The sequence below is a fragment of the Medicago sativa genome, chromosome 7 (genome assembly GCF_051527215.1).
Source record: "Medicago sativa cultivar Bolivia chromosome 7, Bolivia_mono, whole genome shotgun sequence".
Classification (NCBI taxonomy): Eukaryota; Viridiplantae; Streptophyta; class Magnoliopsida; order Fabales; family Fabaceae; genus Medicago; species Medicago sativa.
Genome location: NC_140755.1, coordinates 91,080,972 through 91,107,433, shown reverse-complemented (window position 1 = coordinate 91,107,433; position 26,462 = coordinate 91,080,972). Strand labels below are relative to the sequence as shown.

Sequence of the window (26,462 nt, the reverse complement as noted above, 5' to 3'; positions counted from 1 at the left end):
GTTGATCGTGCCAGTAGGTGGTGATAACTATCTGGCAAGTGTACCAAAAACTATCGAAGTAGTAATAAATATCGATCCACAAGGACTGTGTTGGTTTCAATTATAACAAGTACGTTATACGTTAGGATGTGTAAAAATTATATTTGGTTGCCCTAGGCAGAAAAAGTTTGTTTTAAATCAGAGTTGATTAACGTTGAAAGAGTTTGAAAGAAAATTATATTGAGATGAATGGTTAAGCCGGTGAATCCACTATTGCTCTATATGAAAAAGTCTTCCTCTCTCTACTCTCAATTACTACTCAGTTTTTACGATAAATTAACTAAGTGACTTTGATCAATCTCTCGCATCAAAGCCCTTTCCTAAGTTATAACCCTATTAATCTCTTAACGTGATTGAATAACCGCGGAAGCAATATTGGAACGTTAATTCATGTATCATAACCCTCAATTTCCTATCTCTAGGTTCCTAGTGTTGAGTTAAACACAATTACTATTTCAGGATTAAAAGCTAGGGCTAGTAGTCATTCAATTCCTAAGATCAATTCATGTGATTGCAAGAAGCTAGGGCTAGTAGTCATACAAAACAATAATCATGAAAAGCAATAAACACAAGTAATTCTGAATAAAAACTGAATAGCATTGATTATAGAGAGAGTTCAACTACAAAATCATATATTACAAGAGTTTCATCATGGCTTAACCAAACTAAAGGTTTAGCTACTCATAGCTAAACGATCATAAGAAATAACAAGAGAAAACATACATAAATCTCACCAACGGGGTGTTGATATGAGATTCAGGGCTCGTTCCTTGGTCTCCTGTCGTCCTTGATGCTCAAAATCGTAATAATAATCAGTCCCAAAACCCTTGCTAGCAGCTGGATATTTATAGAAAGAAATTAGGGTTTCAGAAAAGCCCATCATCGTGCCACGTTACGGGTTGGTCGTGGCACGATGCTTCATTAATCCTACGTGGCAGCAGACAAAATCAACCATCGTGGCACGTTGTATGTTGCTTCGTGCCACGAAATTTCCAGAGATGAATCTTTGTCCCACGCTTCCTTCAACGTGCCACGAACATAACCAAACGTGGCACGATGCTTTGAGTTTTAGGCAATTTTCCTTGGTTTCTTGAAGTTTCTTCTCTTGAGCTCTTGTTCCTGTTTTGGCTTGATTTCACCATGAATTCATTGCAGTTGACTCTCTAAATGCTAAAATAAAGTCCTAAATATGACTAAATAACTAGTGTTGATGCACTGTCATCAGGTGGCCGGTGAACTAAGCAAGTAGAAGTGTGAATCCTCCGGGAATGTAAGGTAATGTTAAGAAGGAACGTTCCGACAGCGTTGGGTAAGTTGTCAAAGATACTTCGTATACCCGTAAGAGAAGAATATGGAGTATCTTAGTAGGATCTGAAGCTTCAGTAAGAGTCGTTCTTGGAACGGGTTTGATGTATGGAACGGAATGGTGTTCAGGAACACAAGTGCAAGGCTATAAGATAGAAAGAGGTCGACGTAGGTTGACGGAATCAGTAGGCTCTCAAGAATAGTGTTATGAGATTGAAGTCGTGGACTTGTATGTTCATAGTGGACAAGGTTCTAGTGTTCGGGAAGTTGCGTTAAGCGGCAACGTAATGAGGTAAGCTACTCGTAGTGGAAGAAGTTAAGGATTTAAGTGAAAGTTTTAAGTTATCAGGAATGAGGCATTAGTTTCCGACGTGCCGAGAATGGTATCGAATTAGGTTGATGCTTGCCATGCATATGTTATAGAATATTTTACAATGTTAGGAAAGAATGATGTGCATTGGATTACTTGAGAAATAAGAATTTTCATGCAAAGAGTGTTTTTAGGAAAACTGAGCTGAAGGAACTCGCCAATAGCGAACCTGGGGCAAAATTTTCTGTTTTTCTGAAAACTATCAGTTTGTCTCTAGGATCTGCAGTGACTATTGGAGAGTTGTCTTCACAATCTTTTATGCGATAAAAACCTTTACGACATCAAGTGACGAATGAATATCATATCCTAAGGTTTTAAAAGGAAAAAGGCATGGGCAACCATTAACGAGGTCGATTCGGTTTAAGGTAACTTTGAAAGTAATGTGTCAAGAGTCAAGATGAGCTTGGATCAAGAGTTTAGAGGTTCCAGTAATTAAAATGGACGTCACAGATGTGAAGGGATGAAGAAAGGAGTTAAAGTGGTGAAGAGTTATATGAAATCACAAGGTTCTTGGAGTTTGCGAAGTTATGAGTACCCCTCGAACTTATGTTTTGCTTGATTGACTTGCTAAGGCTCGTTATGATATTAAATCATACAGTTTACATGATTTTAGAGAGATATAAGCATATGGGTGATTGAAGTTGACTTATTTGAAATCAAAATGAAATTTTGTAGGTACCGGTCTGTTACGACACACATAGAGTGGGCTAAACTCACTGGAACCAAGATTAGATGGCACATAGGTGTTATCGACTCGTTCTGTGACTTTAGAGTAACGACTGGGCCTAGGTTCAATACTTTTTATAAATATATATAGTGGAAAATCATCAACGTCAATGACCCGTGTGCCAAATTACGAAATTTCCTTAGAAAGAAAAACTAACGAGCAAGCATATGAATGATTAAGCAAAACCTAGTATGCAAGAATGCGAAGATACAATGTTAGATGCATAAGGAAGGTATGTCGAGCGCAAGATGAGTCTACCATGGGAAGTCGTAGGAACGATTCATGGAAATAGTAAGTATGTAGTGGAAAAGATGTACACTATAAGTCAAGATTGCTCGGAACAAGTGTAAGTATGGCAATGATATGTCAAGAGGTAAGTCTACCTTGAGATTTAATCTTATAGGCAAAGGGTATCGCAAGGTTGCAAAGATGATTACAACATAGAAAGTCTTGAGAAGAGTTGAAGAAGATATTAGTGTAATGATAGTAGGAGGAGTGTGAAGTTCACTCGTCTCAACAGATTAGAGTATTGGTTAAAGCCAACCGATGGGGATCAGAGTAGCGCGACGGAAGTTAATCGGTAAAGTTGTTAACAGTAACCATGGAACATGGAATTTGGTAGTAAGAATCTTCGTGAAGAATGTTCAGGACAGTAATGCAGCTTTAGTGAGAAGTATTATGAGACAAGCGAGGAGTTCTCGATATGATAAGTAAGTATTGATGCTTATGCAGTCAGTGATGACTAAGGCAAAAGTAAAAAGGATGTATCTTCACTTAAGTAAGACAAGGAAAACTAGAGTTACCACAAATGAAGTAATCGAGTTGTCTAATTGGTGATGTCGAATGCGTAGAAGAGCTGTTGGTTAGTCAGAAAGAGTATGTGCTATGATAAGGAAATATGATTCATGAGATGTGCACGAAGAAGTACATACCCTCTTAAACCATACTTGTTAAGTGATAACGATACTTGCTAGAATAATGTTAAATATTGATTTTTTTAAAATTTCTAAAGTTGAGATTGGTATTAAGGATCTTGGGAACGATGTTGTTTTAAAAACGTGAAATTTTTTTCATTGTTGAAACTAAAGAGGCGCGTCATAAGCGAGCAAGCTCACTTAAGACGTATAGACTTTAGGACCAACTTGTTATAGGCAAGCTTGGGGGCGAGTTGTAAAACCTTTTTCAAAATATAGAGACTCGTCCTGTGGTTCTGCAATATCATTACAGACTCGGTTTTAAAATGATTTTGTTTTAGTCATGTATCTATTCGTTCCAAGAACCTATGTACCAATGTTTAGAGATTTCTAGAAGCAAATGCTAGAACGAGTATCTTTATTAACTAACAAGAAGTGTTACTTGAAAGTATGTGAATACTATGGAAGATAAGGTATTAAGGGGAAACGACAATGTCCGTGTGGTACCAATATCATACGGGATGCACGGAATTTTGTTAAGAATGTTCAAGTGCAAGTGTAAATGAACTTAGTAGAAAGTTTCAAGAGCATGTGAACCGCAAGACAGGTTAATAGATTGTCGGATGAATTCGGGTACAAGGAGATCGTGAAGATATAGAAAAGTTTCTTAAGACTATAAAAGAGACAAGAGATTTGTAGAATCATCAAGATAAGTAACATAAGTAAAAGGCATAAGTCGCAAGGTCCGATAAGATATATTATGTATGCATGGTAAGATGTATACATGATAAGATGTTTTAGATGCAAGTGAGTACTGCATGGCAAACCTGGATTCCAGTAAGACCCTAGTTTAAAGGCAAATCCTGAGTGTCATAGTTAATGTATGGTTCATGCTAAGTGGATAAGTTATAGATTCAAGATAACCAATTCGCATGCAGTAAAAAGGTAAGTTTCAATCACGATGTTCTAAGATAGTTTTGTGATTTTGATAAAGGTACTAAGATTGAAGAGACTAGATTCGTTTATGCGGATCAAGAAAGAGGATCAATTACATGTTTTGGTGGGGAAAGTATACTTCGAACTCCTTGGAGTGGTTTTGATCAGATATTGTATAGCTGAAACCAAAGAAGGCAGGGTTTAGTCGCGGCGATTGGTAGATGATTTCTAAATTTCGAGGACGAAATTTCTTTAAGGGGGTAGAATGTAATATCCCGCCTGTCAGTATCGGAATATTACCAGTCGATCCTGCCAGAGGATTTAAGTTCATGGAAAATAAGTGTGATGAAATATTTTATGTGATGTCAGCTAATACGAGTTAAGTATCAACGTCGTAATAAACACGCTTTGAGCAAGGGCAATTTAGTAATTGCACGTTTAAATGATATTTGTATGGGTTAGGCACCAAAATATCTTATTGCACTTATCCTTTCTCTCTCTAGTTGTTGGCAAGACTTTCTCCTCTTTCCCTCTCATCTCTCACGCCCTATTCCTCTCCTCTCTCCACCAATCCTTTCCAAAACTTCTTCCTTCCATGGTAAGCTTTTAGACTTTGTTCCCACTTGATCTCTCAAACTTAAGGAAGCTTGGGTTTTGTTTGATTTCTCTACTTCTCCTCTCCAGAATGGATTCAAGAAGTTAGGGTTTTGGTTTGTTTGAGCATCAATCCTTCTTTCTTTCATGAAGCTAGGGTTTGGTTATTGACTAAGAAGCTAGAGCTTTGGTTGCTTGAGCATGGAAGCTTATGTTGAGCATGTATCATGGAATTGATGATTCAAGATCAAGAATTAGAGTTTGATGTAGTGAAGATGATACATGGAGGCTTTGGGAATCAAGTGCAATCCTATTTAGGTGAGTTTCATAGTTAGTATTCCCTACCTTTGGGATTATGTTTTTAACTTATCAGCATAATATGAAAACTTAGGGTTTTTATATATAAGTTTAGTTGCCCTTTCATGCCATGTTTGCTAACCTTGCGAATACTTGTCTTGAAGCTGTTTTACAGGTTTTCTATGACCACTAGAGTCATAAAATGCATAGAGACACTTGGTTTTGAGGTTTTTGGGTCAAAAACACCATTTTTACATGTTCTGGACTGTCATAACTAGCCGGGGCGAGCTATTACTCGCCACAGCGAGCAGAAAGCAACAGAACCAGTGCCCTGCTCGCCTCCTACTCGCCATGGCGAGCAGCTGCTCGGCTCCCACACACACTTACTCGCCTAGGCGAGTAGACAATGAGGAAACTCACTATTTTGCTCGCCTCAGGTGGTTATGGCGTTTCGCGGGTGGTTTTTCTTTGTGCAGTCTTTCTAAGTAAATAAACCCCTCAAACCAAGGTCCTATTATGATAATCTTTAGCAAAATTTTCTTGAGAAAGTGGCAAGTATTTGGCATAGATAGCAAAGCATGACAAACGAGAGATAATACGATAAGAATCGGGTAGAAAGTTAATCATTTAGGAAGGGAATGAAAGTAGAGCCTTGACATAGCTTGTCAAGAACTAGAATAGTTAGTAAAGTAATAGAATGCTAGACATGAGTAGTATGCTTGATTAGATGCGAAGTGATATAGAGTATTCCCTTCGTACAAAATCTATAGTGCCATACGAGTATGGCAAGACGTGAATTGATTAGATATCTCTTCACATAGAAAGTTAAGCAAGCATATAGTTTACCTCTAGTGGGATCCTTTGAGGATCCGAGGTAAAAGAAATAGCTTATATAGATTAAATACTCATGCATTCATAGACTAAAGACTTTAATGAAGCTGTGAAGCGATTAGATATCTATTCACATAGAAAGCTTTAAGAAGATGTAGTGGTTGTGTCCCTTGTGGCTCACACTAGGTTGGCTCAGGGGGTTTTCACTAGGGGAAATGGTTTAGCGGTAAGGATCCCGCGCGTCACTGCAGGAGTGTCGTTGGTTATACCTTAGATAGGTTTCCATCGGTTAGATAGGGATCGTGCTCGGGGTTACTCCACTCGGGGCTTTCCGTAAAATGAACTCAGATAATATTTGTTTGTTAAACGCTAACCTAATGAACCTAACTATGCATATATATTAGACATGTTTATGTTATGTCATAGAGCCTTGACGTAGATCGTCAAGAATTAGTAGAGCCTTGGCGTAGATCGTCAAGAACTGGTATGATAGCAAGATAGAATACGTTGTTAGACACTACGTATGTATGCATAGAGCAAATAGAGAAAGTTGTCCGATGACGATCTTAGGTTTCCCCTAATCGTCCGGTTTAGAATCGTGTCATGATTATAGTATGCTTAGGTCTCGATACGTAGAGCGTATTCTTGGCAATGCGGTTTTAGTTTCCCCTTGACCACCATGACACGTATAGAAGTGAAGCCTATAACAAGTTAAGACGAGGCTATGACGGCCCTAGTATGCACGACCGTCTAGGAAAGCAAGTCCCCACACAAGTATAGTCAACCGGCAGGTTGTATTGTAGACACGTGGTGACCGTAGGTTTCCCCCGAGGTTGCCTATAGCCTAGGATTAGGTGGAACTCACTGAAACATTATGTCTCATCCCAATCCTTATTTGTTTCAGATATCAGGATGGATTAGCAAGCTAGTAGCCGAATGGATGTTTCAGCAAGTGTTCGTTCGTACCGCTGCATGAAGATATGGATATTCAAGGATGCATTTTAGGCCCGTTTGTTACGGATTAAAATAAAATTGATTTTGACATAAAATAATTTAGAGATTATTTTTTGTAGATTTTACGAAAAATCAGAATCTATTTTGCGTTTGTTTACCGTAATAAAAATCGTTTTTTTTTTTTTAAATAATTTAGTTTGTTTTGATACAGCTATATAAAAGCGATTTTTTGTTACAAAATTAATTCAATCTTTAGATCCATATTTTCTCTCTCCTCTTAAAAAAATCTATTTTTTGAGAAGCTGCTCTGAAGAGCTTCTCATTTGAAGTTGTTTTTAGATTTTTTTTAGATTCTGATTTTTTTACAAATCTGTAACAAATGGATGCAATATTCTTAAAAGTGATTATTTTCTTAGAAAAAGTTATTTTTTCCTAAAAAAAGCTATAACAAACGAACGGACTCTTATTATACTTTAGAAAAGTTAAGTTGTAATCTTATTGTACGAACGCATTTGTTGTGTAAGACTTTCATTCGTAGTTGTAATGTTGTAAATTTTTTTAATGTATCCAGTACTAAACTAACGCACATGCTAGACTTCCTAGATACGTCTAGTATGGGCGGCAAACTCAAAATATTCATGACCATTTCTTTTTGCTGCATCTTTTAAACATAGTAATAAATAAATAAATAAATAAAGAGTCAGGATCCGTTAACACCGGGTGTCAACGGATTCGTTAACACCAAATCTTAACCGTGTATTTTATTTAATGAAAGGCCAGTGTGTGTATTCTTCCTCTCATAGCATACAATTATTTGTATTTTGTGCATCTTTTTTTTTTTTTTAGACAAGGTATGTGCATCTCTTCTCTCAACTGCAATTACTATTATATTTTTAATCATTGTAAGACCTAATTCCCCGAATAGGCATGCTGATTTTCCAATCGATCTGTGTTAGAACATCAAAGCCATGGATTACTCTTGAAATATATGCACCAAGAATTGACATTCAGATGCTGTTCAATTGAATTCATAAAGTTTTCCATGTTACCAAAACCATAAAATTAATTATTATATATATCCATTGTTTTGCATTCAGATGTGCAAATTCATTCATGGTTGAACACCAAACCGAGATTGATACTTGAGATCCCTTGATTTGATACTGAATGAACGAAAAGGGAAGAGAGATGCAAACATGAAACAATATTAACGGATGTGGTGGTAGATGGTAACAATCTTTCAAGAAGAAATCAAGAGTATCACTGAGTATCACGTGGATGTGATGATGTTCTTAATTTCATGATGATTTTGTTTGTGTTTGAAATCAATCTTTTTGAGCATTGAATATTACAATTAAAGAGCTTGATTGCCTTACCATTAAAGAAAGGCCTCATTGCAATTTTAGCCCCCTAAGTTTCCCAAAGTTGCGATTTTGACCCCCTAAGAAAAAAAACTACAAAACCGCCCCTAAGTTTTGCAACTGTAGCAGTTTTGGCCCCAAGGCAAAAAAAAAAAAAAAAAAGACACGTGGCACCTCACTTAGGGTGCCACGTCAGCCAGGACCGAGTCAAAATTGGTCTTGGGGGCCAAAACTGTCACAGTTGCAAAACATAGGGGGCGGTTTTGTAGTTTTTTTTTCTTAGGGGGCCAAAATTGCAGCTTTTGGAAAGTTAGGGGGCTAAAACTGCAATTAAGCCTTAAAGAAATAAAGAGCCAGATTCATATGTACAACAAAAATTTGATATTTCATGAGGTCTTAAATGAGTAATTATGAGCCTTTGATTAAAAATAGATGGATGGTTAGGATTTGGTGTCAACGGATCCTAACTCATAAATAAATAGTAATAGTAATAATTTAAGCACACCGAGCAGCGACAAATTAAACAATTTACCACAACCTACAAAATTGCCATCCCTGAACGAAGCACTAATCAAACCTTTTAAATTTCATATTTCCTTCATCTAACATACTGATGGCCTTCCTTTTCTTGGATAAGTTAGTATCTTGAAATCCACTATGTTCATTAAATTGAGCAGCAGTTCTAGCTCGCAGTTCGTTCAAACTCTCACCTTCTTTTGCTCTCTCAATCACCTGAAAATAACAAGGGCCGTTATTTATCAACTATTTGCAACCTAATTTGAAAATATGTATACCACCTAAAACAAGGGGCTGAGTAGAGGATTCCCTAAACTGAATTTGCCGAATCCATAACTTAATTTCACTTACCAGATGTCTGCCATACAAGTGGGTGCTTGAGAGTGCTGTAAGAGCATTTTGTGCCTCCTGCTGAGTAACATACTCCACAAAAGCATATCCTCTATAATTTCCAAACTTCATTGGTAATCTTAAACTTTTAATCTGCACGGTTTTTAAGTCATCAAACATGAGTGAAAGGAAAACTATTCAATACTTGTAGTATACAGCTAAATGTTCATATTTTGGCTGAGAGAGTGAATATTTGCTAGCATTTGTGCTAAAATTATCATTTTTAATTATCACCTGGCCAAACGGGCTAAATAATTGTCTCAGATCCTTCTTTGTTGCCTCAAAAGCAACATTTTTCACATGCAACGTAGTTGCACTCTTATCTTTCTCAACTTTCTTTTGTACTTTACCATCATTCTTGACATGACAGAGTTGTAAAATAAGAGCATGACCGTCCAAAACAGTCCACTATACTCAAACAAAAAAAAAAAAAAATTAAACAATTCCTTTGTAAAACAACCATAACTATATTTAGGATTTCAAATACATATAACATGCATCTTTTGATTCAAATGTGTAAATACCTGTAAATCGTTGCAAACACTTGTAACAATTCCTTTGTAAAACAACCATAACTATATTTAGGATTTCAAATACATATAACATGCATCTTTTGATTCAAATGTGTAAATACCTGTAAATCGTTGCAAACACTTGTAGCAGTCTCTGCAGAGTCAAACTCAACAAATCCATATCCCGTAGAAACATTTTTCCCATTTTTCAAATGCTTCTTCACCTATTTTTGAAAGCAAGAGAAAAAAAAAATGAAAAATAGCCAAGTCATTAAAAGTAAAAAGTGTTACCTAGCACTTAAACCCATTTACCTTGACACTCAAAATCCGTCCCTCTTTCATGTGTTTACTGAAATGTTCCCTCAAACCCTCATCTGTTGTCTTGAAATTTAGGTTCTTGACAAACAGGGACCGAGCCTGAAGCATGATAGATTAATCAAATGACAGAAGAACAATAATTATTGATTATTTATTTGGCAATGGTTAATGTACACAATTTCAAAATAAATATTGACTTAATTGCAAAGTAAACTGCGGAGGACAAAAATAGAGTGGTGACAACCAATTTCCCTAATGGCAAGGACAAAGAATCAACAATGGGGATAAATGTCCTTCAAATTGACAATCAATACAGAAAATGATATTGAACTTCAAAGTTCTGTTCTTATTGACTTAGATAGAAATTATTGAATGAACAACAAAGAGATGACTATGGGCCTTCAAGGAAAGTGTAAATGTTTAGGGCCAAAAAGCTCAAGTTACAACGATAAATAACAAAATGGAAAGAAAAATCCAGTTGTAATACCTAACAGGGGTTAATACCAATATTTCCAATGTCTATCATTTTTTCATATTAGAATGTGTGTTGCTAGCATTTCTCTTTGACCACATAAAGGACTATGACAGGTTAAAAAAAGTAATTTAATCTGGAGATCCTTGAACTATTTGAGGATTTTTAAATAGCCCTTGAGCTAAAATAATTATAATTGTGTCCTTGAAATGTCTATAATAATGAAGTCCTTGAAATTAGAAAAATACCCAGTCCCTGAATTTTTAAATAACTTGTAACTAAATACCTAAATTCAAAGAACTAACCAATTAAAAACTTTAGTTTAAGGATCTAACTATAAATTATTGACAAGTTAAGAGACCAGATCTAAAACATTTTTAGTTAAGGGATCTATATAAAAATATGGAGTTCAGCGATCTATAGAATAATTCAACCTAACAAGTAAAATGAATATATCATTGTTATATTGTCAATTGCATTGCATATATCATTGTTATTTTGTCACTTGTCTATGCATTTCTATTTTATTTTTATCAATTGACCATACATTTTTTCTCTTCTCTGTTTTCCATCAATTCTCGCAAAAGTCTAATGCATCAAAACAAACTAGAGCAGAAGAATGATAAAAATAGGTCAAACCTCTATTCTGTCCGGATCAATATCAACATCTGATATTCTTTCCACATCTTTCTCTAATATCACTCGCTTGAAATCCTTTTCAGCAATTCCATTATTCACCTCATCATTTTTAGATTGTGATTTTGGGCCAAGAACATCGGAAGGAGCCCACTCCAAGTATAAGGGAGCAGCCCTACATTGAATAGAAGGCAAAGCAAGTCAATAACCTTCAATGAATAAAAAATATGGGATCCCTATCGTAGCTGAGTGGAGAGGGGTTTGGCTGCTTTACGCGCTGGGGGGGGTGGATGAAATTGCAGTTGTACAGCATCTCAAAGTGTATAATCCTTCCCAACTAACAAATTCCAGGCTCTGGTCCAATTACTACAGCAATACGATTAAAACTATGAAGTTATGGCCGTAGTTCTGGATTATTGTACCCCCCCCCCCCCCCCCCCCCCCCCCCCCCACACACAACACCCACACACACACACACACGTGTGAGACACAGATTTTTGACAACTCTTGTAAAAATATGTGAACTCTGTAAATTGTGTCTATAATGAGATCACACACCTTGTATTTATAATGGTTTTACAATAAAAATAAATGTATCGAATGCTTAATGAGTACGCACTAGCCTAGGAAGTTGTATACTCTAGGAGTAATAACAATCAATTTAGGAAGTTGTACAATTAAAGGGAATATCTAAAGATTCTTAATCTTAACAACTTTCTTTCTTATGAATATCAACTCATATTCAACATAGGAAGAAACAATAAATTCATTCACTTAGGATAACAAATGCCTGATTGTCTATTGATAGATAGAAGCTAATAATATATTGCTTATCACTTAACAATGCTGCATGGAACTAGTGACTAAAAGAAACAAAAGATCTTACTTGTAACGCGTGTAAGCTAAACCTCTAAAAGCAGCTTTAGCTGCTGCTGGTTCCAGAAAAATAACCTGAAATATCATCTCCAAATAATTCAAAGCTTGAACAAGAAGAATTTAGTGTTGCCTATTCATTAAACAATGAACAAATAACAATAAAAGCAATAACTTTTTAACTGCCTCACTGCTGAAGACAAGCTCCACCAATCAATTAAAACAAGGGTCTTGTTAACGAGTGCCCCCGGGGCACTCTTTAAGCATCCCCAATTTAGCAATTATTCTTTTAAAAAGTCAACCATTACAATTTCCAATGCCTTGATTACCCAACTTTTCATAAAAAACTTGCTATTTAAAGTGCTTAAAGAGTGCCCCGGGGGCACTCGTTAACATTTCCCTTAAAACAAATATGCAACAAAATGCCTATAAGTATATTAAAGTTCCCATAATACATATATTAAAAAGAGTTAGGATCCATTGAAACCAGGTGTAGATCAAACGGCTTAAAAACAAAATTAAAAATAAAATTAAAAAACTCTTAAGTGAGGCATGCGTGCCACGGTATACTGATTGAACTAATGCACACTGTTCAGCGCTGCTCAGAGTTGCAGAAGCCAACATTGGGGGTCATATCACTTCTCCCGTAATGAACAGGCTTTAGATTTTGATTTTGGATAGCATATAGTATAAGAGTTCATTCCTATCAGTTTGTGGTTTGTTGAACCTTCAATCATCAATATGAAATTAGACAATTTGGGTGCAAATTTGTGGCCATATGAATATATCTCGATCATGTCAATTTCAGTAATGCTCCAATGCTAAGTGCTCTTGTTTTAGAACTTGGGATTAATTTTTTCATGTGGCATCATAATAATATCTATAAATTCCAATTGAAGCTTCAAGAGATCGATGTCAAGCTTGGTACTAATCTGTAAGTCTAGATATTAGTGAGGCACACTGATGAATTAGGTTTCTATGATAGTAGAAATGAGAATGAAGAAGACGGAATCACACGTGTGCCTCAATTAGTTTTTTTATTTATTTCACAGATGGAATATTACGAGCCATTTGATACATTATATTTAACAGTCGAGATTTGGATACATATAGTGTCAACGGATCCTTAGTCTAAAAAAATTCCAATAACACAGTACATTACCATCATGTACAGCAGATGTGAACATGTAGAACCCAAAGGACCATAATATTTATTATTATTAAAAATATATATATAAATAAAACAAGGGTTAATAGTGCTTTTTCCTTGTAATACAGGTCATTTCCAGTTTTTCCCCCTAAGAAATTTTCGGTTTCGTTTTCGTCCTTGTAATTTTTTTTTTTTTTCCAGAATACCCCCCTCTCCCATCCAACTCAGCAAAATCTAATATGGGGCGCTGATTTGGCAATTTTATTTATTTTAATTGGCCACGTGTGAAAAATCCCTCCATGTCAGATTTTATTTTTAAAATATCTTAAAATTTAAAAATAAAAAAAAATTGAGGAAAAAAATCCAAAATTTAAAAATATTCAGAAAAAAATTTAAGATTTTTTTTTACAATTAGGTAAGATATTTAAAAATTGTGGAATTTAATTTTCAAAATAAAAACAAAATTAGAAAAAATGTTTGAAAATACTTTTTTTTAAATTTTTCTACCAAAAAAAATTCTTTGAAAAAAAATTAGATCATATTTTTCCATAATTTTTTGAAAATAAAAAATGAATTTTTTTCTAATTTTTATTATTTTCGAAATTAATTTTCAGATTTATATTTTTTATTTCTAAATTAATATAAATGAATTTATATTATTTTTTTAATTTTTATGATTTTTTTATTTTCAAAAATTATTTTTTATTTTTAAATTAATAAAAATGAATTTATATATATTATTAAAAATAGGCTCAAATGCTACATGTGCCCTTAAAAAAAGAAAAAACAAAATGAATTATACAGTCAGCATGCCACATAATCAGATATGCACAGTCAGCGTGCCACTTAGTGTGCCACGTCAGCATATATGCACAGTCAGATGGGGGAGGTATTCTGGAAAAATAAAATAAAATTACGAGGATGAAAACCAAACAAAAAATTTCTTATGGGGGAAAACCGGAAATGACTTATATTACAGGGGAAAACACTGTTAACTCATAAAACAATAAAGATGTGGTAATATAGTTTTCAAAATGTAAAAGAATAAACTTCACGCACAAGATTGTTATAATAAAACTAGGCAATACGATAGGATAATAAGCTATCAAATGTACCCACGGCCACCCCCCAGAATAAAAAATACATAAGACACATCATGAACATAAGGAGAGGGAAAAATACCAGGGCCAATGTTTTTGTCGAGGGGAGAATTATTTTATCCAAACTACCAAATTTCCCAAACATCTCTGCAAGTTCATTTTCCGTAGCCTGATATGGCAAATTTTTTGCTAAAAGTACATGGTTATTTCTTTTCACGCCATCAACTTTACTGTTCGCAAGCTCGTCCAGAGACTCCACGTTCACTCCAGCCTTTTTAAATGCTATTTTTGTTTCTTTAATCACATCAGTTTCTCCCAGAGCAACATTTGCAGCAACATTATCAGCTTCTGGACCCAGTAAATCACTTTTACCAACACAATATTTCCGAGCAGTGTTCTCATTTATCTGTTAACAGCAACACATGATTAAAATATATATATATATATATATATATATATAAACACAAGCAACCTGCTGGTGACACAGCATCACCAAAAACATTTTAGGAAGTATAATCAACAAGACAAACATCAACATTTTTCCTATTTTCCCAATAAAAGAAAATTCTGAACAGTTTCTCACACCACATAACCCCAATATAAAAAATTATACTTTTTTTATCTATGTATGGAAGCGAAACTTAATAACCCTGGACGTTTTTTATAGCAAAGGAAAAATATTTGAAAAACAAGAGGAGATAAACAAATAGAAGAAAAATAAGTAATCTTCCAAAACAAAGTACAACAGCTGGCAGAGGGTGTGTTTGATCCACCTAGCAGGACTGGACAAACAGAATAACACAGTACAAGTTATGGAATTACAACACAACCTTTTGTTCTATTTTCTGTTAGGTGATCAATGCACAAAAGTTCTTAAGAATAAAACAGCTGTCCAGTCTTTTCAACCATTTTCAAATCAAACATAGAATTTGTCCAGTCTTTCATTTTTTAGAAAATTAAATGCGCCTAAAAGTTGTTAAGAATAAACAGCTGACACGGACAATCTCTATGCATGTTAGAAATAGCAACCTCGATGAAATATCCATTGTGAGACTACTATAACAGTTCAATCCTACAGGTTTTGGGGACAAGCGGCAAAACTTAAGCTGAGCGTCCCTCTTCAACGAGTGATGCACACCCCTACCCCCCAATCAAATTCCCAAAACCTAACCAGAGCTCTTAGAAATCGTGGTTGGTCCTAACACAACCCCACAAAACTTAAGCTGAGCGTCCCTCTTCAACGAGTGATGCACACCCCTACCCCCCAATCAAATTCCCAAAACCTAACCAGAGCTCTTAGAAATCGTGGTTGGTCCTAACACAACCCCACAAAACCAGCTTGTGAGGTGAGGATTGCCCCCACTTATAAACACATTGTCAGACTATCTCCTATCCGATGTGGGACTCTTAACACACACCCTCACGACCAGCACTATTGGGCTTGGTTCGTGGACATAACAGGTGGCGCAATGGATCTTGAAGAGGCTTTGATACCATTTTAGAAATAGTGGTTGGGCCTAACACAACCCCACAAAACCGGCTTGTGAGATGAGGATTTCCCCCACTTATAAAACACATTGTCAGACCTTCGCCTATCTGATTCCCAAAAAAAAAAAAGAATAAACTTGTTTCATGAGGAAATGGTTGCTAACAGTGCAGGAACAAGTCCTTTGTTCTGAACTAGAGCAACAAATACATAAAGAACAACGTAAAAAATTGAAAACATGCCACAAGTTGTGACTTTCTACTAGAAAATATGAAGATAAAACAAGCATTATTCAGAACATTAATGAACTATTGCAAAATTGGCTACTCAAAAAGGAGGAAATAATATAATCATAGCTTTCAATTTCATCATCAGGAAACATACTGTATCCTGACACATGTACAGACTATTCCATGCTCTGGTATCTCCTTTAGCTTCAGCTGCTTTCCTTTCTTCCTCTCTTCGTTGTTTGAGATTTTTAGAGCCTTGGTCCTTGTTCCTACAACATGTAAACCATAAAATGACAATACATGATAATGCAAATATACAATTTAACACTGTTGATGAAGCAATATTATGTAAAAGAGACAAGTATACTATTTTAGCTAGTTACAAAATATTAATGTAAACTATTTTAGCTAGTTACACAAACTATAATATTATAGTATTGTATTTAAATAAAACCAACACAAACTATAATACTATACTATTATGTAAACTATTTAAAAGAGACAAGTATAATAGTATTGTATTTAAATAATACGAACACAAAATATAATACTATACTATTATGTAAACTATATTATGCAAATATTATGTAAGAGAGCCTTACTCTTCATTGCTTGAATGTCTTGGTAAATTAGCTGGCTTAACATGCAATAATCTCCCCTGGAAGATTGAATTGTCCGACTCTTCTAGCGCCCTGATAGACATTTATCACATAATTGTATAAATTACAATGAACTGTTGACAAGCACCAGCTTAAGTTTTGAAACAGTATTAGTGTTGCGAAACGTAGCAGCTATCTGAAGTCTAGTGATGTTGTAGCTACAGATACAATTCAATTGACGTGGAATTATGCAATTCCAACCTACTTCGATTCATTGCAGAAAATATTTCCAATAAATTCCAACAGGTTCTTAGAATGTTTTAGAACTTTTCGATAACTCAAACCAATGTAGCAATCCTATCATTTACCAGGATCCGGCTCCTTTAAAATGAGCAACTCACTTTAGAGTGTAAAGTGAATAATATCAACCGTTGATTAAAAAATCAATGGTAGATATTGTAGGTACATTATAACAAATCATGAGATTGTTAAAATAACAACCCTTGATTTTCTTGCTTTACACTTAACTCACTTTAGAGGATCCAAATCCCATTTTACAGGACAAGGCCCAAGTGGAAAAACCGTCTTCTGATCATTTAAATACAAAATATACTATTTTAGCTAGTTACAAGTATTATTTAAAAGAAACAAGAACACAAACAAGACACTCTTGGAATTCCATCCTTAACAACAGAAGAGACAACAAGCGAAATCCAACCCATCACATGTCTGCCAATACACCCTTAAATAGACAATGGATGAACATTAAAAGACTGAGAAGAATCCTTGCAGACATGAACAATTCACAAAAGCCAAATACAAGACAAAAGCATAGGTGACACGTCATCATAAAGATGCTCCTAAATTCTACCAGATCCTCTAAAGCTAATCAATTGAAATTGTTTCAAATTTAAAAGACACACCCTAAATTAACCACAACCACTAAATAAGTAACTCTGCGCGAATGTGGATAAGGCTATGGGGAAGTTTATGATAAGGATTTGGGTATTATGGAACGAGGTGCCCAAGTCTCCCATCAAGTAGTATATGGGATGCTCAGTGGAGTGTTAAAGTGGTTTGATTCCCTCTTGATATCTAGCTTTTAAGGGAAAGTTCGCCAAGTGCTTGGAATGGACAAAAGATTATTTATGCCTACATCTGCAACCTGAAGTTTCTTTAAAAAAAAAATGACTTAATGCTTCAAAAGCATTCCCTCGCAAATTCTACAGCTCAACCATGAACAAAAAGAAAGACTTACAATATAACAATAGTTGGTATAAATTAAGGTGAGACAACAATTTCTATCCATCTAGTTGTTACCTGGCTGCAAATTCTGGAACTGAAAAATGAATATAAGCTATTCCTTTGGATCGTTTTGTATCCTCATGAACAAGCAAATGAACCTGTGAGACACTGCCAAACTGACTGAAATGCTCTTCCAGTTCCTCCTCACTGCAACAGAATAACAATAAAAATATAAAACCAACTAGAAATATAACTTGCAGAAGACATTCATTCTTGTGGAAAAACAATAACAGGAAAAGTAGGCAAAATAATATGAAACATGCATCCATAAGATAATTTGAGAAATTACGTGGTCGAATATGGCAGATTACGGACAAACAGTCGACACGGCTCAGAAACTCCTTTCTTATGTTCTGGATTTGATAATCGCCCCTCTTCCTCAATTGCATTCACTTGAGACTTATCATTGGCTACATCCTTTCCAACAGTATTTTCTTGGTCTTCTGGATCTAACTCTTGAGCACCACTTCTTGGGGTTCTTTCAATAGGGTTATTACCACGATTTTCTTCATGTTCAGTAGTATGACTATGTTTATCTTTGTCATCATCATCAGAAGACGCCGAATCACTGTTGTCATCGCCATTGTCATCATCACTGCTTTCAGAATCAGACCACTCCGTTGTCAATTTGCTCTTGAAATAATCCATATCAGAGATTACTCCATCATGCTTAAGCTCACGTTTCTTATCGGATTTAGGTTTTTTTGGTAATTCATCTACTTGTGAGTCGCTTAAGATAGGATGGTTTGCAACTGATGTACTTTCGGTCTCCTTATTCAATGTTGCTTGGTTGTTAACATCATTGGATACAACTGAAGTATCATTTGCCCACAGCTTAGACATTGCCCGAGGTTGCATAACCTGAAGAAAATCTTGAAGTTTTGGGTCATCAATTTCCATAGAATTGTCTTCATGTCCTTTAGCTCTAGCATGATTGTTAACATGTGAGGTGATCACTTTATTGTATTTTTTTGTTGAATGTCGACTCCGCGGACGAGGAAGATTTGCATCACCAAGTTTTCGAGCCACCTGCTTGGTTAATGAAAACTTGATCAAGCATTTTGTATGGCTCTCCGTTTCAATAATATGAAAAATAATAGTCTCAGATACATATGTATTCAATGAATCTAAAAAGTGAATTGTTTCTTATAATAAGGAGCAGAGGGCATATAATAGTGTTGAAGAAGTTAAGAAAACAACTGACCTCACAAGTAATTTTTTGTGTGTCAAAGTAAGAATTATTAAGATGTCGAATTGCTTCCTGAGCTTCCCGGTCAGTACGAAATCCAATAAAAGCAAATTGCCGACTTTTTCCGGTTCTGAATTTTAACCAGTAAACAACACGAATGAGTTAAAATTCTAAATAAGTGTCCATGAGGATTGGAATAAGGATTTAAGATTTAAGGAAAGAAACAATACATGGTACGCATAAGCTTGACATCGGTTATTTCTCCTATATTAGAAAATTTTAGTCTTAGATGATCCTCCGTATAATATTTAGGGATACTCTTCACACATATCCTCGACCTGGAAACACACCCATAAACAAATCGTTTAGCATATTTTGGTTCTGAATTCGTTATATTAAGACAGAATGCCACATTTGCACTTACATGGCTTCTTTCTAGTATATTTGCACAGTTGCAGTTGAGTATAGTAGACAAAGCTGGCAAGGATGCATGCGTCTGTGACAAATTAAACAATCAATTACAATACAACTTAATTTGCAGCTTATAGCATAAGCGCTTATGATATAAGTGCTTATGAACAGTTCCGATTCCAGACACAACAAAATAAATAGATGAGACGAACTTACCTCTTTGAGAGTCTTACTAAGGCGGGTGCAGCTATGGAATTCGCGTGGCAAGGGATGTTTGAGGAAGACGATGACGGAAGGCGTTCATATTCAAAGGGAAAAAGAGAACAAAACGGGTCGGACTGAGTCGGGTTATATTGGCCCAAATAAAAAATCTGGACAAGTTTGATTGAGGAGTGCTTGCCCCCCAAATTGCTCCCAGCCTCCCCCCCAATTTCCAGTTTTACCCCTCCACCTATTACCGTTCGGGAGATTAGTTTGAGAGTTATCTCTTTTTTCTTTTTTACAAACAAAAACTCATATTATTTCATTTCTCACAATAGAGTCAATACAAGATGGAATCAAATCAAACACTTGGTGACGAGCATGCATTCGTGACACCTTTGCTAAGCTATGGGCGACATAATTTGCTTGCCTCCTAACAAAACTTATCTTAAAGTTTGGAGATTGGGATAGTAGATACTTACATATAGATATTATTAGTCCTATCAACTATGCTATCAACTACTAGCTTACAATCTAGCTCAAAGTGCACATTTGATATTCCCAATTGTCGAAGCCAAAGAATAGCATCATGTAAACTGATTGTCTCTGCTTCCTGCGGTGGTGGATTTCCGTCATGCCATGTCGTTGCCGCTTTGATGAAATGACCTCGATGATTCCGGATACACATTCCAATTTCAAAACTACGTTGTTCCGCAAACAGTGTTGCATCAACATTGCACTTAACATAATTCGTCTCTGGTGGCTGCCACTGCATAATATTAATTTGTTGTTGCGGGACCTGCACAGTATTCACCACAATATTAATTTGTTGTTGCTGGACCTGCACAATATTCATATTTCTTGCTGCCTTCCATTGGAAAAGACTGTCGCGCGCCATTTGAATTGCGACATTAATTGGTTTCATATCTCCATCCCATACTTTATCGTTCCACCGACGCCACAAGCACCAAAGAATCATTGCCAAATTAGCGCCTTCACTATCTGTTATCCTGCATAACAGAGAAAAAAACCAATCTGCTAAGCTTACAGCAACCGCAGCCGCATTCTGAACCAGATGCCACCTTCCTGCTGAAATCCATACATTTTTTACCTCCTCACACCCTATAAAAACATGCCAATCATTCTCATAATTAGTTTCACAAAATGGTCAGCTATCCGTACATTGCACGCCTTTGTCTTGTAGTCTCATACGAGTTGGGAGAACACCTCTCAACACCCTCCATAAGAACACCTTGATTCTTTGTGGAATCTGCATTTTCTACATCTTCAACCACTCCCCCGGGACTCGATACTCCTCATTATCAATAAGTGTTTCCATTGCAAAACGATAGGCCGATTTGACTGTGTAAAATCCTTGTGAATTGACAAAGCAGGTCGGACTGAGTCGGGTTATATTGGCCCAAATAAAAAATCTGGACAAGTTTGATTGCCCCCAAAATTCCCCCCCCCCCCCCCCCCCCCCCCCCCCCCAAATTTTCAGTTTTACACCTCCACCTATTACCGTTAGGTATGGCAATAAAACTCATACCCGTGGTTACCCGCGCCGAACTAAACTCAATTTGACGGATATTCCCCGTTTTGACTGGGTTTGGGTTTTCCCCGATTTCAAAACATAGGTATGGGACGGGTAATAGGTATATAGGTACCCACCCCGAACCCATACCCAAACCCGTCCCGAATGCAGAAAATTAATAAATGTTGTTTTACCAACATTACCCTTAGTCATTTATTGCGGAGAGAAAAATATATGAAATAAGATATTAAATAATTAAGGTTATTATAGTAAAAGTGACAATTATTGAGTGTCTTGGTTTGTGTAAAATGTCAAAAAGTGACAATTAAAAAGAAACGGAGGTAGTACAACCTTGCACGGGATATTTACTGGTTCGTCGATCAATAAATCTCTACCATAACCACCACCTTTGTTTTAAGATGATAAATTATACAGAGTGAAGTGAATGTTCTACAATTTTTCGAACTTTTGCATATTTTGAGTGCATATGCAAAGGAATCTGTTTTAGCTCTTTTCTCTTCTGGTAGTAGCTGCAAAGGAAGAACATGGTACACTTTACAGGGGAAAATGTTCTCCAAGTCATGTCTTGGAAGAAAGAATCTTGTTCTTTTCCTCGTTTTTTTCTTCTTCATTTTCCATTCCTTTAGCTTATAAATTTGTAAATTTATACTTCTATACAACATCCCATTTCTTTGTATCGATTTTTTTATCTTACCCATTCACACAAGTATTTGTAACACTATTTGTAAGAACTTATTATCCATGCAACTTGTGACATGTCAATAAGCTTTCCATAATTCCTTAAAAAAAAAAAAAAAAAACTCTTCATGATAATTTATGAAAAACTTATAGATTATACAAATATAGTTTGACTTCATTTTATCTTATCTTATGTTATACAAATAGGTTTTTATATGACGAGCCTCCTTAATTACCACCATGAAACATCATTTTTCTCGTGAATCATGGCCGCTAACCTCCTTTTGTGGAACTATTTATTCCCATAATCTACCTCGTTGTGATATTTTATTGCTTAATCTCTATATTTTTTTTTTATGATTGTTTAATATTAATCTCTCACTTTAAATCAAAACAGATATAATTATATTTTTTTTTTTATGATTGTTTAATATTAATCTCTCACTTTAAATCAAAACAGATATAATTATAATTATTTAAAAGTTTAGAGATGGAATTAAAAACTTTTTAGTTTACAGTCTAATTTTACAATACAAATTATTTGGAGACCTAGTAATAAGATTCATTTTTTTAATTTATTTCCTATTTAAAAATATATAAATAGCTCACGAATACATCGGATTTAAAACATCCTCTCAGTCTCTCACTCACACATGAAGAAACCTACCTCTTTTGCACTAGTGTCTGCTCCGCACACGAGTTTGCACTATTCTTTAGTATCATAATCTACCTCGTTGTTTGCTGTCAAAGAAATCTAATGCTGGCTGCATGGTTATTTATCATAAATTAAAACAAATAAAAAAATGACAAAATCAAAAAAGCAGAGTAATCGCAAAACGATAAAATAAGGGTCAAGTTCAAATTCTTCAACATAAACCAAACTATAGAGATATTTATAAATGACTAGAATAAAAAAGTAGCATCCAATTACAGTTCTCTTCTCCCTAATAAAACAATTTCCATCTCCGAAGAAAATTAGATTTAATTAAGGCAACTTTAAGTGGGTTTCTAAAAAAGGAAATTCTACGGTGCAGTCACCCAAATGACTTTTTCAATAAAGTCAAAATTTTTAAATCAGTTTATTAAAAAACCGGCCTTAAAAGTTTAAATAATGGAATTTATTAAAGGACCAACAGGGAAATGTATTTTACAACCCTTCATATTATGTCCAAATTATCAAGATATTACACTAGTTAAAGCACAAATTAGATGGTGTGATACAACGGCTGAATATTTTTTAGATGAATATTTATATGAAAGCCATGAAAATGAAGATCATTTTTTATAATGAATATAAAGGATTAGCTCAAGATTTAAGGAATAAACTTAAAGAATTAGCTAGATGAGTGAAGAAAATAATACACTCACAACCAGAGTTAAAGCTTTGCTTGACGAAACCAAGAAATTAAATGAGAGATTTGAAAGACAAATTTCTTTTCTTGAAACCTTACCCCAAATCTATAAACAAAATAATTTGTTTACGAAAGATTATGAGCAAGGATTTAGAAAGACCCCATGAAACTTGGGTAAATATGGAAAAAGATTTTCCGTGTTACAATAAAAATGAGAATCATAAATATCCTCATATATATCATTCTTTTAATCCTCAGTTAAACAATATAACTGATATGATTAATTATCTAATAAAAAATTGTTGTAATCAACATCTTTCTCTTCAAAAAGGGGGGAAGAATAAGGAAAAGATTGAAGAAATTGAAAAAACTCTATTTTCTGACTATAAGAAATGAGTATAGAAGAAAACATAGAGTATCAACTCGAAAAATTAGATCAACTTATGGCTACTTTAGACATAAATGAAAAAGATTCCATTAAGGAAGAACATGAACCTAAAGATCTAGAAGATTTTGTCTACGACTTTAGTTCCGATGATTGATTCAAAAGACGACGGAAATTTCGTTAAAATAGAACAATTAGAAATGGGCGAAAGCTCAGGAACAAAAAGAGGACCCTCTTATAATTGGAATACAGAATTCCATAGGGAATTTTCTCAAGCAAAATACCAAAAAATTCCTATGAATTATATTCCCAAACATAGTGTAAACGATGGAAGTGGAATTTTAAATATTGATTGTGTTGACAATCTTGTTCAAGCCATAAGAAGTTGGTATAATAAAAATACTATCCAGATACAGTTAGATAGTGACTTAAAAGGTCTAAGCCCAAAACAAATTTTTAATTATCTTTTGTGTAGAACAGAAGGTAATGCATATAAATTTCTGGCCGAAAAACCTGAAGAAGAACAAACTGCAGAAAACAGTATGGGAATGATTAATAAAATCTTTGAATGGCTTTTAAATGAATTCAAAGGATGGCAAGATACGGTAGACTCAAATATCGCCTTTAACACTGAAAAATTATGGAGAATAATGAATTTATCCATATGTAATCCTTGTTACATAGAAAATTATATTTGTGAATTTTCACAATTATATTATGATCTAAATAAAGACACTAGAGAAAGCCAAAAGGTCGTCGAATTATTCTACCAAAAACTACCTATGGCAATGTCCCAAATAGTTCAAAGCGAATTTAATGATGCAGTTTCCTCAGGAAAAGTTAAAAATACTTTAGGAGCTAGAATTTCTATTCTTAGAAATTGGATGCAAGAACAATGCCTAAAGAAACAATCAAAACGAGAAGCACGAATAGGATTGTGCTGCGATAGAATCCAAGGAAAAATTGGAGCATATGGTTGTGAAAAAACTAGGAGAAAAAGAAAATATCCTAGAAGAAAGAAATTTAAAAGATTTTCCTATGATAAAAAGAAACATAGGAAGAAAAAATTCTATAGAAGAAAAAGAGAATACCCTAGGAAAAATAAAACCTGTCCTAAAGGTAAAAAATCATGTACATGTTGGTTATGCCATGAAACAGGACATTATGCTAATGAATGTCCAAAGAAAGTTTCTAAAGAAAAGAAACAAGTTTTAAACATGATCTATAGAATAGGTTATGAACCAGTAGAATCAGATTCAGATTCTGATTGGGAGCAACAAAGCTTCTATGAACTTTGTACAGATTCCGAAGATGAGCAAAACCAAGATTTTGAGTAAAGGAAACCCTAGTGCTACCTTTATCAAAATAAAACTTCGTAAGAAGGAGATTTTAGCCTATTTAGATACAGGCGCAACATTATGTTTTGGAAAACGAAACATATCAAGAAATTGGGAAAGATTAGAAAAACCCAAAGAAATAATTGTTGCAGATAAGTCAAAACATCGAATATGGTTTGTTTTGAAAAACATCTCAATTACTATAGAAGGCCATGAATTCTTCATACCAACAATTTATCTCCATGGTTCAGGATTAGATTTAATCATTGGAAATAACTTTTTAAAGTTATATGCACCGTTTGTGCAAAATGTTAAAACTATTTCTTTACTTTGGAAAAATTTAGCAAACCCCAAAGAAAAGACAAAAGTTATAACAACAAAAATTATAACTAGAAATGAGATTATTCAATTAATTTCTGAAAACCTTATAAATCTAAAGAGTATTTGGGAGGATAGAAAATTCTTTTTAAATCTTGAAGAAATAGAACAAAAACTTGATACTGTATGTTCAGAAGATCCTTTGGATAATCTGAAAAATACAAATCATGAACTTGTTACTATCAAATTACGAGATCCTAATAAGGAGATTAATGTAAAATACAAAATGCCTTATTCAGTACAAGATAAATTAGAATTTCAAAAGGATATAAAAGAACTTCAAGAAAAGAAGTTAATTACTCCATCTGCAAGTCCACATTCAGCACCGGCTTTTTATGTGACAAATCACAATGAAATAAAAAGAGGAAAAGCTAGAATGGTGATAAATTATAAGAAACTCAATGATGCTACAATCGGAGATTCTTATAAATTACCACGAAAGGATTATATTTTGCAAAAAATAAAAGGATGTGATTGGTTTTCATCTTTTGATGCAAAATCAGGATACTATCAAATCAGACTTTCAGAAGAAACTAAGCCTTTAACAGCTTTTTCATGTCCACAAGGACACTACCAATGGAATGTTCTTCCATTTGGACTAAAACAAGCACCATCTATATACCAAAGATTTATGGATAATGCTCTTAGAGGATTAGAACATATATGTTTGGCATATATTGATGACATTTTAGTTTTTACAAAAGGAACTAAAGAACAACATCTTAAAGATGTAGAAATTGTTTTAAACAGAATTTCAGAAAAAGGAATTGTTATTTCAAAAAAGAAATCACAATTAGCCAAAAAGGAAATCGAGTATTTAGGCCTTATTTTTAAAGAAAATGGCACCCTCGATTTATCTCCACATGTTCAGGAAAAGATCCAAGCTTTCCCTGATGAATTGAAAGATCGCAAACAAATTCAAAGATTTTTAGGATGTTTGAATTATATTGCCAATGAAGGATTTTTCAAAAATTTGGCAACTGAAAGAAAGATTTTACAGAAAAAGATATCTGAGAAAGTTCCATGGTCATGGACTGAACAAGATACTCTAACTGTAAAAA

At 34.6% G+C, this 26,462-nt stretch overlaps 2 protein-coding genes across 3 annotated transcripts; both read right to left on the bottom strand.

The window, feature by feature from the left end:
- Positions 1–8,729: 8,729 nt before the first annotated feature.
- On the bottom strand, positions 8,730–19,791 carry LOC146910162 (multiple RNA-binding domain-containing protein 1-like). Of its 2 annotated transcripts, XR_015017464.1 has the most exons (17): positions 19,732–19,791; positions 19,529–19,600; positions 19,335–19,442; positions 19,120–19,234; positions 18,205–18,944; positions 17,931–18,062; positions 16,614–16,703; positions 16,166–16,280; positions 14,378–14,701; positions 12,059–12,123; positions 11,176–11,347; positions 10,059–10,163; positions 9,869–9,970; positions 9,759–9,790; positions 9,469–9,642; positions 9,196–9,327; positions 8,730–9,060 (listed from the first exon to the last, which is right to left on the bottom strand). XR_015017464.1 is itself a non-coding variant. In XM_085722444.1 (16 exons), coding segments are annotated over exons 2-16 (2,541 nt in total). In that variant the 5' UTR covers positions 19,531–19,600; positions 19,732–19,791; the 3' UTR covers positions 8,730–8,895. The 2 variants fall into 2 exon arrangements, 1 of the variants encoding a protein (XP_085578570.1); XM_085722444.1 differs by lacking the exon at positions 9,759–9,790.
- A 403-nt stretch (positions 19,792–20,194) lies between these two features.
- Positions 20,195–20,992, bottom strand: LOC146910161 (uncharacterized). Its single transcript, XM_085729412.1, has 2 exons — positions 20,899–20,992; positions 20,195–20,838 (listed from the first exon to the last, which is right to left on the bottom strand). Exons 1-2 carry the CDS (start codon positions 20,990–20,992, stop codon positions 20,195–20,197), a joined length of 738 nt encoding a protein of 245 aa, XP_085585538.1.
- Between the last annotated feature and the right edge of the window lie 5,470 nt (positions 20,993–26,462).